This window comes from Taeniopygia guttata, chromosome 15 (genome assembly GCF_048771995.1).
Source record: "Taeniopygia guttata chromosome 15, bTaeGut7.mat, whole genome shotgun sequence".
In the NCBI taxonomy this organism is placed as follows: domain Eukaryota; kingdom Metazoa; phylum Chordata; class Aves; order Passeriformes; family Estrildidae; genus Taeniopygia; species Taeniopygia guttata.
This window is the reverse complement of record NC_133040.1, coordinates 5419892-5433423: the sequence shown is the minus strand read 5'-3', so window position 1 is coordinate 5433423 and position 13532 is coordinate 5419892. Positions and strand designations below refer to the sequence as shown.

The 13532-nt window shown below is 38.7% G+C and overlaps 1 protein-coding gene across 2 annotated transcripts in view; it reads left to right on the top strand.

The window, feature by feature from the left end:
- Positions 1-13532, top strand: part of DGCR2 (DiGeorge syndrome critical region gene 2) — a 45031-nt gene that overhangs the window by 16874 nt on the left and 14625 nt on the right. The window contains exons 2-4 of one of the 2 annotated variants that reach the window (XM_002199208.7): positions 3249-3371; positions 11160-11285; positions 12470-12680. In XM_002199208.7, the coding sequence (XP_002199244.4) occupies positions 3249-3371; positions 11160-11285; positions 12470-12680 (460 nt within the window). Of the gene's footprint in view, positions 1-3248; positions 3372-11159; positions 11288-12462; positions 12681-13532 lie in introns of both variants that reach the window. The other variant, XM_072936360.1, reaches the window with a different exon arrangement.

Below are 13532 nucleotides of genomic sequence, written 5' to 3'. Positions count from 1 at the left end.
ATTTTGAAAATATGAAATGTTTCTGCATTTAACAGCTGGTAGAAAGTATGGTTTTAGTGCTGTGTGGAGGTGATAGTTTAAGGTACATTCTTTATCCTTTCTTGCTGTGAGTTACCATCAACAGTGGTGCACTTTGAGGGATATCTGGCTTTGAGGACAGAAATGTTGTGATATTTTTGAAATCTTTGCTATTCTTCAAAAGAACTGAAAGTATATGGGTGAAGAAAGTTTTTATTTACCACACCCCTAGAAGTACAAAGTCTGACCATGTGTTAAGTGATTACTTGCGTTCCAGGAAAGATGGATGGTCACATAATGTTGTACTATTCAGTAGTGCTCATGCATCTTCCTGACTCTTGTCCTGCTGCTGGCATTGTGACTTGCCTTTTCTGTGGTGGAGATGGGCTTGAGATGTTTTCATTTATCTGCTGTTTTAACTTAAAAATAGGCTACTGACATGAAATGTTTCACAGAGTTCTGGAGACCAGCACATGCCCTGTGCATCCTTGCCTCTCCCAGATATCTCCATTCTTGGGCTAAGTGTCTTACAGCTTTGTTATAGACTTCCATCTATTTTTGTCTGTATGTTACTGCTGATGGCTATGGGTTGGAATGGCTTAGGAGGGCTTATTGACAGAGATTTTAATTTCACAGTATTTCTTTGTGTCACATTTCGCTCCTCCACAGCAGAATTGCATAGCAGTTCATGTTCCTTGGTCTGAAATAATTACTGTATCTGACAGCATGATCTCCTTTGGGAACAATGGTACAGCTGGTCTGAAAGGTGTTTTAATAGAAATGTTTTGTACTCTTTCACGTATCCACATTCTTCAGAGAGGAGTGTCTCTAACACAGGAAGTAATGACATTACAGCATGTAGCTGGCATTTTTTTAATGCCCATAATGCTGAGATGGAGTCATCATTTTATCTAAACCAGTCATATGTAATTGTACATTAAATGGTAATAGCATGTATGAAACTGCAGATAGACAGAAGTATTCTTGACTGTTTTTCCCTTGTGCAGGTTGGCATTCCTGGTGGATGCTGCCTGTGAAGCCAGAAAGCTGCAGGATAACTTTGTTCACAGGGTGTGTTTGTGAATTCCATTGAAAATAAGCAGTGAAAGAAAAAATCAAATTTATTTTCAAGTATTGAATTTTGCCATAACTACGGGTGGATGCAGTGCAAACCTGGAGCTGGGCTGAGAATAGTCTTTGATGTGTTAAAAGATCTAGCACAAGCCCCACTGTAAATTCTGTAGTTGGAATTGTAGTAGCAAGACTTTCTAAGGAGCCTCCCACTGCGTCCTGACCTTGTGCAAAGCGGGGAAAGAAGCTGCAATCATTTACCAAATGGTGCTCTTCTTTGGACTTGAAATCTGAGTGCTTTCAATTTCAGCTTGAGGTTTTGTATTTGTTTGATTTGGTGGTTTGTGTGTTGTTGGGTTTTTTCCTCTAAGTTAGAAGGAGTTATAATTAACTCAAAGAGGTTAGATTTGAAATTACTTAGCTTAAAGATAGATTTAAAAATTTATCTCTTGCTATACCCTCCCCATTTTATTCCCCTTTCCCTCTTCAGGCTAAATAAATGATTTCATATTTTTTTTTTTTCTGAGGGGGAAGTCATTATGGCTGGTAATTTTATTTTTTTTTTCCATTTCCCCTGTCCTCATTCTCTGTTAGCTGTTTGGGCTGAGTAAAACTCTAAATGAGTGAGAATACTGTCGTGCTGTCAGGTCTGTTGTTGCAGTCAGTAGTCTGGCAGGTCCGTGTGAGTTCTTAGCATCTTGTGACCTGAATGTTTGCTCTGAGTAGGTGGTTGCTAAGAGGATGTGCCTGCTTTTATTTTTGTAGAAGAGCAGGTCTGTGCTTTACAAGGAAACAGTAGTAGGACTGGATTTTAGTCTAACATTGAATTAGAAGCTGTTACCCGTATGTTATACCAATTATCAGGTATACCAGCTTTTATTGAGAGTGCCTGGTGACTGGGTTTATTACGCCCAGTCACGTTGTTTGAACACTTAAATGTGACCTCTCTCTTGATTCAGCTTAGGCATGTGTTTCAAGAAGTAACAACTGCAATTACAGTCTGCTCTTACATTTTACACTGTGGATGAGAGAATGCACACCTATATTTTAAATTCTCTTTTAGTGATTTCCTTCTGCAAGACAGTTGCCTACTGGATCCATTCAAAATCAGTAGGTTATATATATAAACATTTTTTTCCTGTTTAAAAAGGTGCTAATTCTCTAGACATAAATTACATGGGATTAATGCAGCTCACTGAGAGGAAAATGTGCTAAATTGCTCAAAAACAATGGTTGGAAAATTGACAGCCATTGTCTAGAAGAAAAACGGGACAATGATGGTTAGGTGCAAAAGTGAGCCTGTGGATTGTGTTGGCACTGGCACACTGGATGTGAACAAGCTTAGAATTGCTCACTTTTGTAGACAGACCTTTTTATTCCCTGCAAAATGTTTTGAGGGACTTAAAATGAAGCTGAGTTATTAGGTTCTGGCATTTGAAAGATGGAATTGAAAAAAAAAAAGGTTATTAAAAAGTTGTACTTTTTGTAATGCTAATTAGGTGCGACAGTAGTGATAGCAAGTAGGCAGTGAACTCACAGAAGCAGGAGCAACATGTTTGCAGATAGTGACAGTTTCTACTAAAGGATATGTTCACATGGAGAAAGTCTACAAAAGATCTGAAGCTAGAAAGTGAAAACGGGTTCATGGATATAGATATTGTTTTACAAGTAGTTCTGTGAAATGTCTGTAAATCACATTGGGCATTTGTGCAAGTCTAGTGGGTTCTGGCATACACGGTGATTAGAATGGAAATAGGATTCTGAGGCTGTTGCATAATGCAGCGCTTACCTATCGAAGCGTATTTTTGTTGAAATGCAGCTCTGGAAAAATTGAACAAGCACTCCTCAGTGCCCTACAAGAAGCAAATGGGTCATGCTGTGGTAATAGCTGCTCACAGGCTATCTTTATCAGGAAGGTGTTACCACAGATGTCTTGAGAGAATTATTTCCCATACCCTCCTGTCTGTTAAAGCCACAAACATGCAGTTTAGGACATGAAGTGATCTGAACTGAAGGAGTTTTTAACAGGCTGAGTTAACCAAAGATATTGTCCATTACGCTTCAGTGATCCATTACATGACAGATGATTAATATATGTATAAATTTGCAAGAATAAATAACATTTCAAAGAAAGCACCATTTTTTTTCTTCTTTGCCAGAGCTCCGCTGCACCCCAGGGCAGTTTGCGTGTCGGAGTGGAACCATTCAGTGCATCCCTTCAAACTGGCAGTGTGATGGATGGCCCACCTGCGAGGATGACAGCGATGAAGTCGACTGTCCAGGTAAGTAAATCTAAGAGAGTGCTCAGCCCAATAGCAGCTTACTTTGCAGCAGTACTTTGACTCTTTTAGGCTGTTTTTTAATTTTTTATAATATTAAATATAACATTTTATTATTATATAATACATATATTACTATATAATACATATAATATTATTAATATTATATATTAAATATAATGTATTTATTTATATTTGAAATTGGTGATTGTTTGGTAGAACCGTACACATTATTAACAAAGGCTGGGTTGGCTTTCTCTTCATTTTTCTCTTCACAAGCAGTTTTTTGCTTGTCTGAATTATCCTTCCACTCTTACGGTCAGAGCAGGTATCCTGAAGATGAGGAGAGTTTGTGGTCTAAAAAGAGACTTTCCTGACAAGGAAAAAATGTTGCAGTTAAACTGAAATGACACATAAACCTGTGGTTAAATTTGGAATTATTGATTTGGTAGTATATCACTCAGACGGTGCTGGGTGACATTGCTGGACTTGGGTAGAGAGCTTGTTTTATTGCTCCCTGTTCTGATTATACTTCTTTTGCTTAAGTGGAGGACTTTGTTCTGCCAGACAAGCTGGTGTATTTGCACTTCGTAAGCTCCTGTGGCCATATGCTTTGAGGAGCCTGTCACCAGCAGTGGATCTCTGCTAAAGCTACTGGATACTGAGCTGTGCATAAAAACAAGCAAAGAAATATTGTGATTGTACAATCACAATGTACAATCGTGATTGTACAGTCACAATTTTTTACATTTTCAGTTGTTCTTGAAAAACAGGTTAGTGCAGCTCCTTCTGTGTGTCTTAAAAGTGAATTGACCTGTAATTTTTTTTCTGTTAAGAACAGTGAGACAAGTATCTGAAAGCATGAATTCAGCTGTGGCACAATTCAAAACTTTCTGTCTTTACAGTGTGACTAAATTACATTCAAAAACTGTTTTAAGAAGTTTTTTTTTCCAGTGAACGACTTGATTTTCTCGGCAGAGAATCACGTGAACTCCGTGGCATTGCCATAACAGCACTCATCATTCTGAGTTCTCAGCTATTTTAGAAAGGTGCTACGAAATAGTAACATTGATGTTTTACAGCAACAAATTCTTTTAAATTTTCATATTATCTAAAGCAATTACAGAAATAAATCTAACATTCAAACTTTGAAACTGTGCTAGATGTTAGCCCATCTCCCCGGTGTGTACTGTGGACAAATAATTAAAAGAATGTCAGCACTCTTTTAAGAAAACTTTTTGTTAGTTTGTATATGTGAATGTGCAGTAAAGGGGAAAAACAGTTGGTAGTTTCTTCTGACACTGAAAATTAAGCTGTGCCATTGATAGTCTATTTGAGGATATTCTTTACAATGTGGATGTACTAAAGAAAATTGCTTTTATAGCTGTGCTGTTATTCTTCCTTTTTAGCTAACTTTGGCCAAATGTAAAAAAGCTATGGACCTCATAAAATTCTAGAGTATGATGGAATTCAGTGGCTAGGGGAGGGCAGAGTCATGTTAGTGTTTGGATTTACTCAAAAAGCACTGACAACTTTGCTTGTGGGAACATTTGAACTTCCACATTAATAGAAAACTATTTTATCTTCTCCTGTTCCTGATGCATTAGTCAGTGACTTAAGTTATTGCCTGGAGTATGCACCAGGATGGTGTTGACTAAGGACTGGAGTTCCAAAGAATGTTTGGTATATGGATAGGAGGAGGATTTTATTGGAGTAACATTTCTCAATACACAGGTTCTGGTGTTGTGTTTGGGGTGTGGGTCTCACTGGACTGTCTAGCCTGACATGATAAGAAGAACTTGAAGGTTAAAGAAATGAAATGTGGGAGAGACTTGATTCATTCACCACCATGTCTGTGTGCAGGAAGAGAAGAATAATGTCTGTAAATACCAGAGGGGAAGATGCTGGACAGCAGAGAGAGGAAAGTATTCCACTTGATGAGAGGAATAATTAGATAAGTAATTGGTGAAATGGCTGTGCTCAGTAAAACAGCCAGAAAGCAAGTGTGGTGTTTATGAAAGAACTGAGATATTTGCACAGTAATGTGAGGAGTGCAGCCAGCAAACCAGAGGAACAAGAACTACTCATGTAGGATGTAAAAACTATTATACCTGTAACAATAAACTCGGTAGGATTGCATCATGACCTGCAGTGGGTATTGAGGGGCAGGTGTTATTCAGAGCTGTCAAGAATAAGAAGAGGTTGGTGTGCATGGGAATGTTGTGCTGGAGCATAAGGAGGAGTAGCATCAATGCAAGTAAACCTGAGGGCAGAAGCAGTTTGGAAGAGCACAGTGTGCTTGTGTTGATGAAAGCAGTACAGACGTGACAAGTCACAGGAGAGACTGTCTTGGGACATTGATTGGGGAGCTAATGCTACTAATAATAGTAACATAGTCATGCTCAGGAGTGGCAACTTTCTTCTTTGGCCACTGAATTAACAAGAAATGATGCAGCTTTAAATTTAGAAAATACCTTTGGATTAGATGAGCAATTGTGTGATGATTCAGCTAAATGTAAATACTTTAATTAAAAAGTTCTTCCCTTCAATAAAGTCAGTCTGAAGACTAAAAGAGGTAGTTAGTGAAGCCACCTGGACTTGTGAAACTTGGAGAATTATAACATCTTTAAATTAAAAGGCATGAAAACTCTCTGAAGCATGAAAAGAAAGCATGCAAGAAAGGGCTCTGAATCTGATTGGGAAACTTGTTAATCTTCAGTCTTTGAGCCACTAATGGCACACTCCAACATGAGCAACTGGGAACAGATCAATGGCAGTGAATTAGGGTTTTGTGGTGGTGTTAAAAGTGTATTTCAATGACTCCTTAGTCATGTTGGTGTTTTGGAAGGTTTATTGCAAAGCCATTGTAAGTTGTTTGCCACTGTTGGTTCACCTTTTTTAGGCCTAATTTCATTTGTGTTAGTAACAAAGGTGCTATTAAAAGAAGAGGATCCATAATTAATAAATTAGTTTGGTAATCATGTATTGGGTGAAGTGCAAGGAACATTCCAAGTTGTAGAGACTTTTTGTTTGAATTTCTTATGGCATTTTTTTCAGACCACAATTAAGACATTTAATTCATCGGCAATCTGAATAAGTGTATAATGCCTATTTTTTGCCGTATTTCTCTGAAGATTGTCATTACAGCTGTTACTATTCTTACTGTCTCTTATCACAATGACCATTTTATCTTAAAACATGGAATTCCTTTCAGTCCCAAGTTTTCCATGTGCAAAGTACTGTTCCCCCTGCCCTTCCCACTAGGCACCCATGTGTCAGAGGAATCTGCAGCAGTGATTACCCTCAATTCATCTCTCTGACAGACTAAAACCAGTGTCTGCCTACTCTTGTGAGAGATACCGAAATTGCTGGGAGGGTTTATTATGTAGCATGTGCCTGTGACCCGCTTCTACTTAAGCAGTGGAGCTTCAAGAAATTTGTGTCAACAATTATTGATCTAAAAATAGTTTATCTCAAAGTGGTGTATTTTATGAAATTGTAGAAACAGGCATTAATATCTTATACAAGGACTTTTAGAAATGGGAATTTATTCTTTCTAATCACTTTCTCTCATGTTTCTACACAAGCAATCAAAGCAGAAACATAACTTTTTCACCTTTATAAAAGTTCTGTATTTAAACCCATAAGAGGGAAGGGATCTGCAGTTTACCTTTTACTGCTTATTGGATTTCCAGCTTTGCTTCTACCAGAATATCAGATCAGCTTCTGCAGATATCCTGCCTTCTTTGCAGGCCTTCTGGTGTAACTCATTTTCTGGAGGCCAAGCAGAGCAGGGTTTAGTATAGCTCTGGCTGTGTTTTCCTCCCAAACTGTAGGCTTGATGTTTTTTTCTGTTGTCTATGAATTAAAATGGATGTCTTAAATTCGAGTGCCCTTCATAAATCCTATCCATATCAGTTTTACATCTTTCCCTTCTGATGAAGCAGCAGCTGCAGCAACCTGTTTTGAAGTGATCAAAAACAGCTTTGTGTTTTATTTCACCAAGGATGTTTTGTACGGTTGAAGTGACTCTTGACATTTGTGCACTTTTTACTGCATCTCCTTTTTCAAAGCTAGGTATTAATGACAAAAACCTCTGAGCATTTCCACACCTTTCGTGGGCCCTTGCTGAACTCGTGGTTTTTTTCACCCTATATCTCGGTGTTTAAATTATAAGCTGTTTTCTGCCAGTCCATTACCTTGAATAACACTCAGCACAGCAGGATGCTGTTCTTGCTTCGCATTGATGTCCTTGCACAATACAGTTGATAACACACAGCATGGAGCTGCTTGATCTGAGAAGAATCACTCCCCTCTAGGAGCTTCTGAACTGTATTTCCAAATATTGAGGCACAAAACTGGACTTAATCTTGAAGTTCTCTCACCTCTCAAACTGCCAGATGGAATTAGAAGCTTTCTAAGCTTTCAGTAGGTAATATGCTGGACAGAAAATTTGAAGCTTCAGGGACAAGGCAGGTTTTACGTAAATTTTGAGACTCTACGTGTTTAAACAGAAGCAACTCAAATCTTGGAACTAATAAAATATGGCAAGACCTGGTTGCTTCACAGGCAGTTTAATTTTGACGTCATTTGACATAGTACAACCATCCTTATGAAGGGTTTTGCTTGAGTGACTTGACATCTGTGACACAGTTTTCCAAAAGGTAGAAGGAGCCATCAGCATGGCAGACTTCCATTCTGAATTGGTAGCTTCAAGTTTTAAACAACTGAAAATAGCCACAGAATTACCACAGTTAGACAACTTTCTCTTGATGGATAGCCCTATACTCAGACTATAATTGTGCTGCAGCAAATTAGATAGCAGCTGTAAATTGGAAGGAGCTGGGTGAATACTAATCGTGACTTGATCCATTGGGAAACACATTGGAGGATGCTTGCTTCACTACTCTAATATTCAAAGGGTGAAAAAAAATAGTGCCCCATGAGGTTTTCCTTGAACCCATTTTTTCATTTTCTGCACCAAATATCTAGCCAGCAAATGACATTTCTGGAGTAATTGTATAAAGTCAAAGAAACAGATCTATATCTGGCTTGGCTAGTAAAAATACAACTGTTGTTATTGCCTATGGTTGTAGTATTTAGAAGAATAAAGATCTTGGAAAATAACTGATCTTCCAAAATTTCATCGCTTTCAGGATATGAAGTGTGCATGTAAGCACTGAAAATTGTGGCTTTTCCTTTGTGAAACATTGAAACAGGGTTAGGTTCTGATCTTCTGAGTTAAGTTGTTATCTAAAGATAAGTCCATGGCACTCTAATTTATTTTTAAAGATAAAATTATTTGTAAAAAGGAACTGCGAACAGCACGTAAGAGTATTGCAAAAGTGGAATAGAAATCCACTCCAATTGCACCTTTGCCACCAGAATCTGCAACAGCTTTTCATGGCAGTCAAGTGCCATGTTAGCATCTCTTTATTGCCCTGGAAAAAGTTGTCTTTGTGTCTTTTCTTGGGAGACAGATATTCAGGTCAAAGAGAAGCAATTTAATATTTGAAGAGCACCAGTTTATTAAGCAGCTGTTAGCATTGGGCTTGAAGAAGTGACTTGCGGTGGCTGCTTTGTGCCACTTCAGTCCTGGTTTCAGCAGTGAATCTGCTGACAAGAGCAGATGCTGAGGAAGGAATGAGTTCTGCTTCCTGGGTGCAGACTGATGGAACTCTCTTTGTGTGGAATCTGTGTAGCTATTTTTCAAATAATCTGGCATAAATTCTGTTAATTTAGGATGTTAGCATGTGTAACCCTTCCTTAACCTTGCATGTTAAAACCTGTGAACTTTTGTTTTATTCCTGGGGGAGATAAATTGTTAAGTCCTCGTGGGCGTTCTGTTTAGCTGCAGAGGGTCAGCCATATGGTGCTGCATCTGCTCTCACTTCTGAGAGGGAACTGATTCTTCATGTGTTTGGTTCTGACTGGTTTTTTGGGTTTAGCTATTACCATTTAATGCCATGGGAAAATAGAGCTCCCCATGCTGAGCTCAGTAGAATTTGATAAAGCATTCTACATTAGTTAGTGTTATTTTTAAAGTCTTGCTATAATTGATTTGCTTTTTCAGTGTCTCAGTATCACTTTGAAAATCATAGTGTAAATAGTGCTACTGAACCATTAGGTTTAAAAACAGAATCTAAAAGTAAAAATAGATTAGCCTTTAAAGTAATAAAAAATCAGTAATCTTCACTGTCAAATAATTTTACCATTTTGCGTCCTTTGAAATGTGCACTGTCTGAATTTCTTGGCACGGACTCCTTGCCTGTGATAGATAGTGTATTCTAATACTGAACACCAGAATTTCTGCTTTATTCCTGTAAGGCCATGTGAGTATATTATGCACAGCCATTCCTTAATGGGTGATCTCTGTAGACATGTAATTCCTAGGATAACATGATAATTAAATAGTCCTTGCTTATCCCATTAACCCAGGGCAAACTCAGTATGCTAGAGACAGATGAATGCAGAGCGACTCTGCTGTTCCTGGGCTCCAGCTAGGGATTTGTTTTGCTCATCAGTGCCTACATTTTTTCCAAGGAGTGCACTGTTTGATGTTGGGTCTTGTGGAGGTCTTTCCCCCAGGTAATGCACTGAATAGCCTGCAGCCTACCATGAAATTGCTTTCCAAAGACAGTCCGAAAAGAGAAAGTTTTATTGATGTAGTTTTATATATATTTCAAATAAACGTAGTTAAATCTGTTACAGAAGACTGTAGCTTCTCTTTATTTGGGATCATGACTTTGTTTGTTTGGTTTAGCGAGGCTAAATGGAGCTAATCAGCTTTAAAGGAAAATAAGCAGATTTTTTATATAGAAGTGAATGTCTGCATAGCTCTGTGCTGCTTAAACCCTATTACCTTCAATAACATCTAGTAGTACTGAGTCACATACAAGCAGATATTTATAATGCTTATATTCTTGGGGTTTTAATTTTTCTCTTTTTAAAGTTAATCTCTTGTTTCCACATTAATCGTTCTTGGTGCCCACCTCCATCGTTCCCTAAGGCTTCTCCCCCCAACCATGCTAGCCTTCCTGCTTAGGAACCTGCTAGTTGTGCTGGCTATGGCCCACCCCTGCCTCCACCTGAGCTGGGTGTTCCTTACTTACACCTGGTAGGCACATGGAGCCCTCCAGCCCCCTTTCTTGAACAACATCTTACACTGTGTTCTTCCTAAGTTACTGAATCTAGTGGTCATGTACACCTTTTAACCCTGACACTGAAATGAGGGGGGGGGTGTGGATTTATTTCAGACATCATCGCTGAACTTTTCTTTTAGAAGCTTGAGAGTGAATAAAAAAGCCTTGTTCTTCTAGTCTCCTTTCCTGGTTTTAATTACATTCTACATCACAGAGCATGTGTTGGAAAATGTATTGGAGGAGTTGTCTTATGTCCTTGAGCACACAGCTGAGGAACAAAGCAGCTGGGGAGTGGGTAGTTCTGTAAACAGGAACAGATACAATGCACCGGGGATGATGCATTTGCTGCAGCAGTTGAAATGGTGAGCAGTAAGTCCTGTGTACAGTTGCAGGCTGCAGAGAATATGCCAAAATATTTCGTTTACAATACACGACTCATGTAATGGCTTGTTGGTTCTTTTCAATTGAAAGTATTTCAGTTACCTACTGAGTAAAATGGCCAAGCTGTTATTCAGGGACCTGCCATCTTTGCTTACCTGAGTCACGCATCACATATGTCTTGAATTAAAACCCAGAGAAAGTTTAATAAAATGAAATCTGCCTTTGCTTGCATCTTTCACCAGTACTAACTATTCCTCCTGGTCCCCAGTCTTGACAGGGGACCAGCGAACTTACCATGGGAAGGAGAATGTGGACTCGAGGCACAGTCGAGGGAGAGGAGGAGAGACCACCCGCTTCCACACTGTCAATGTGGCACAGCCTGTCCGCTTCAGCAGTAAGTTGCAGACTGGGAAATCTGGGGCATCTTTCTGCTACTTAATTTACAAATTTAGGCTATTTTTAAATTAAAAAGTAATAGTGTTTTCTCTTTCATAGCTTTCTGACCAAACTTTGATATGCAATGCTATTTCAGGTGTTTGTGCATTTCTTTTATATATGTTTTACATGGTTTATATAACACACCAGTACATGCAAAGAATGCTATGACACTAATAATTCTCTTTTTGGGAAACCAGAGTTGCAATTCTCTGTTATAGTTCATCGCAGAGTTGTAACAGAATAAAAAAGGATACAAACCACAAAAGAAACAAAACAGAATAAAGAGGCTTGAGAACAGAACTGTGAATTGCAATGAACAGAACGCATTTTCACAGTTTCTGATTTTTAAATTTCTTAGGCAATGCAAAATTAATAGTTCAGGTACAGGTTTAAATGCCATTTTTCTGTCTTGTGATTCTCTCTACTAGTTACCCATCACCTCCAAAAATGTTGGTCAAAAGCCCATGGGCCTGTTTCATCCAGAAATGCGCCAAGGCTTTTGTTTCAGGTTCCCTTAGTTGAATTAACTGAGAGAAAGCAGAGACAGCAGTTCACACCATCACATTCTTACTTCCTAAAGACCTGCCTTACAGTGGTGGTTTTTCCAAAGCAACCAAGAATTTACCCAGAACTTCTGTCATCTTCAATGATTCACTCTGGGGGCAGGATTATATGAATACTATTGAGACTGTAAGAGTAGGTGGAAACTTCACAGCAAGTTGAATGTATTGCTAATCACCTAATAGAAAGACACAGTCGTTAAATTGGCCACCTCTGGGATTTTTGTGCTGCTTGTTTTTGCTTGGATTGATCAAATTTATTTGTTTTATAAAGATGTGCAGGGAAATGTCTTCCACAGTTGATGGTCAGTGTTAATTAAAGATTTTAAAGGCTGTGACAATGTGATGGGACTTTACTAGGACCTTAATCTTTTTAAAAACATTAAAAAAAATCAACATTTATCAGAAACTGTAGTAAAGTAACCCTTCAGGGATCTGTAGTGTGTGCACCTCCTCCTGCGGAGGTGAAGTGTACACACTGTTGTGTGTATGTATCCCAGCGATACTTGATTAGGATGCATTATCTTAAAGATCCTAATTTGGGGGGAATGGTTTCCCTTCTATTCTTCATGTTTCCTAGGAAAGTGCCCAACAGGATGGCACCACTATGAGGGCACAGCCAGCTGCTACCGGGTGTATTTAAATGGGGAGAACTACTGGGACGCTGTGCAGACATGTCAGCGGGTGAACGGATCCCTCGCCACCTTCACTGCAGACCAAGAGCTGAGGTTCATCCTGGCACAGGAGTGGGACTTGGAAGAAAAAACATTCGTAAGGAAGGACCAGCGTAGGTGAGTAGGAAGAAAAGGACAAAGATCTCATGTTACAGAGAATGGTTTCTGTGTGGTACAACTGCTGGTGGTTCAGTTTATGTAGAAAATCTAATGGTAAAATTTACATCAGGTGAGTAAGCCAGTATGAATGTGCTGGCTGGCTGTTTGGCAGTGCCCCATCTGCAGTTTTTAAAAATTAATATTAACAGATAATTCAATTCAACAGAGTCTTTTTATCAGCAGAGTCTTCTTATCTTCAGGTTGTCTTAGCAAGGTACAGGTATTCTTGAGCTGCATCAGGGAGGGTGGATTTAACAATGACTGCTGCTGCACTGCCTTGTATAGAAATAATTATTTAAAATTTTCAACAAGATTTTGATTTCCATGAAGTACCTGTAGCTCTAACAAAGAGCAACTTTGAGATAGGAATGAAGTAAAAAGGCATTTTGAGTTTCAACTACTGTGTTTGGGTGGTTTTAGATATTTCATTCTGTTAGTTCACAACAAACAATTCCTTATTTTTCTGTGCATGGGTTTTTTTGTTACTCATGCGCTGCTGTGACAGATCACCAGGAGTGTCTGAGTAAGTGTGTGCTTCTGTCTCTGGAGAGTTAAATCATTTGATCCAGAGCAGTTTGACCTAAGTTGTTTATGTTCAGAAATACTCGACTTCTGGATGCTGCTGTGTGATTTTTGGGTTTGAGATACTGAAGTGCTGCCATGACAACAGAATAAGGTGCTGCTTATGAGTAGAAATAAAGGACACAATCAGTTATAATTTGTAAACCTAGAAAACTACTAAGTATTTTATCAATTATTTTCCTCTGTTCCTCACCTGTAGTCTCTCGACATTGCCAGTGTATGGGCCAG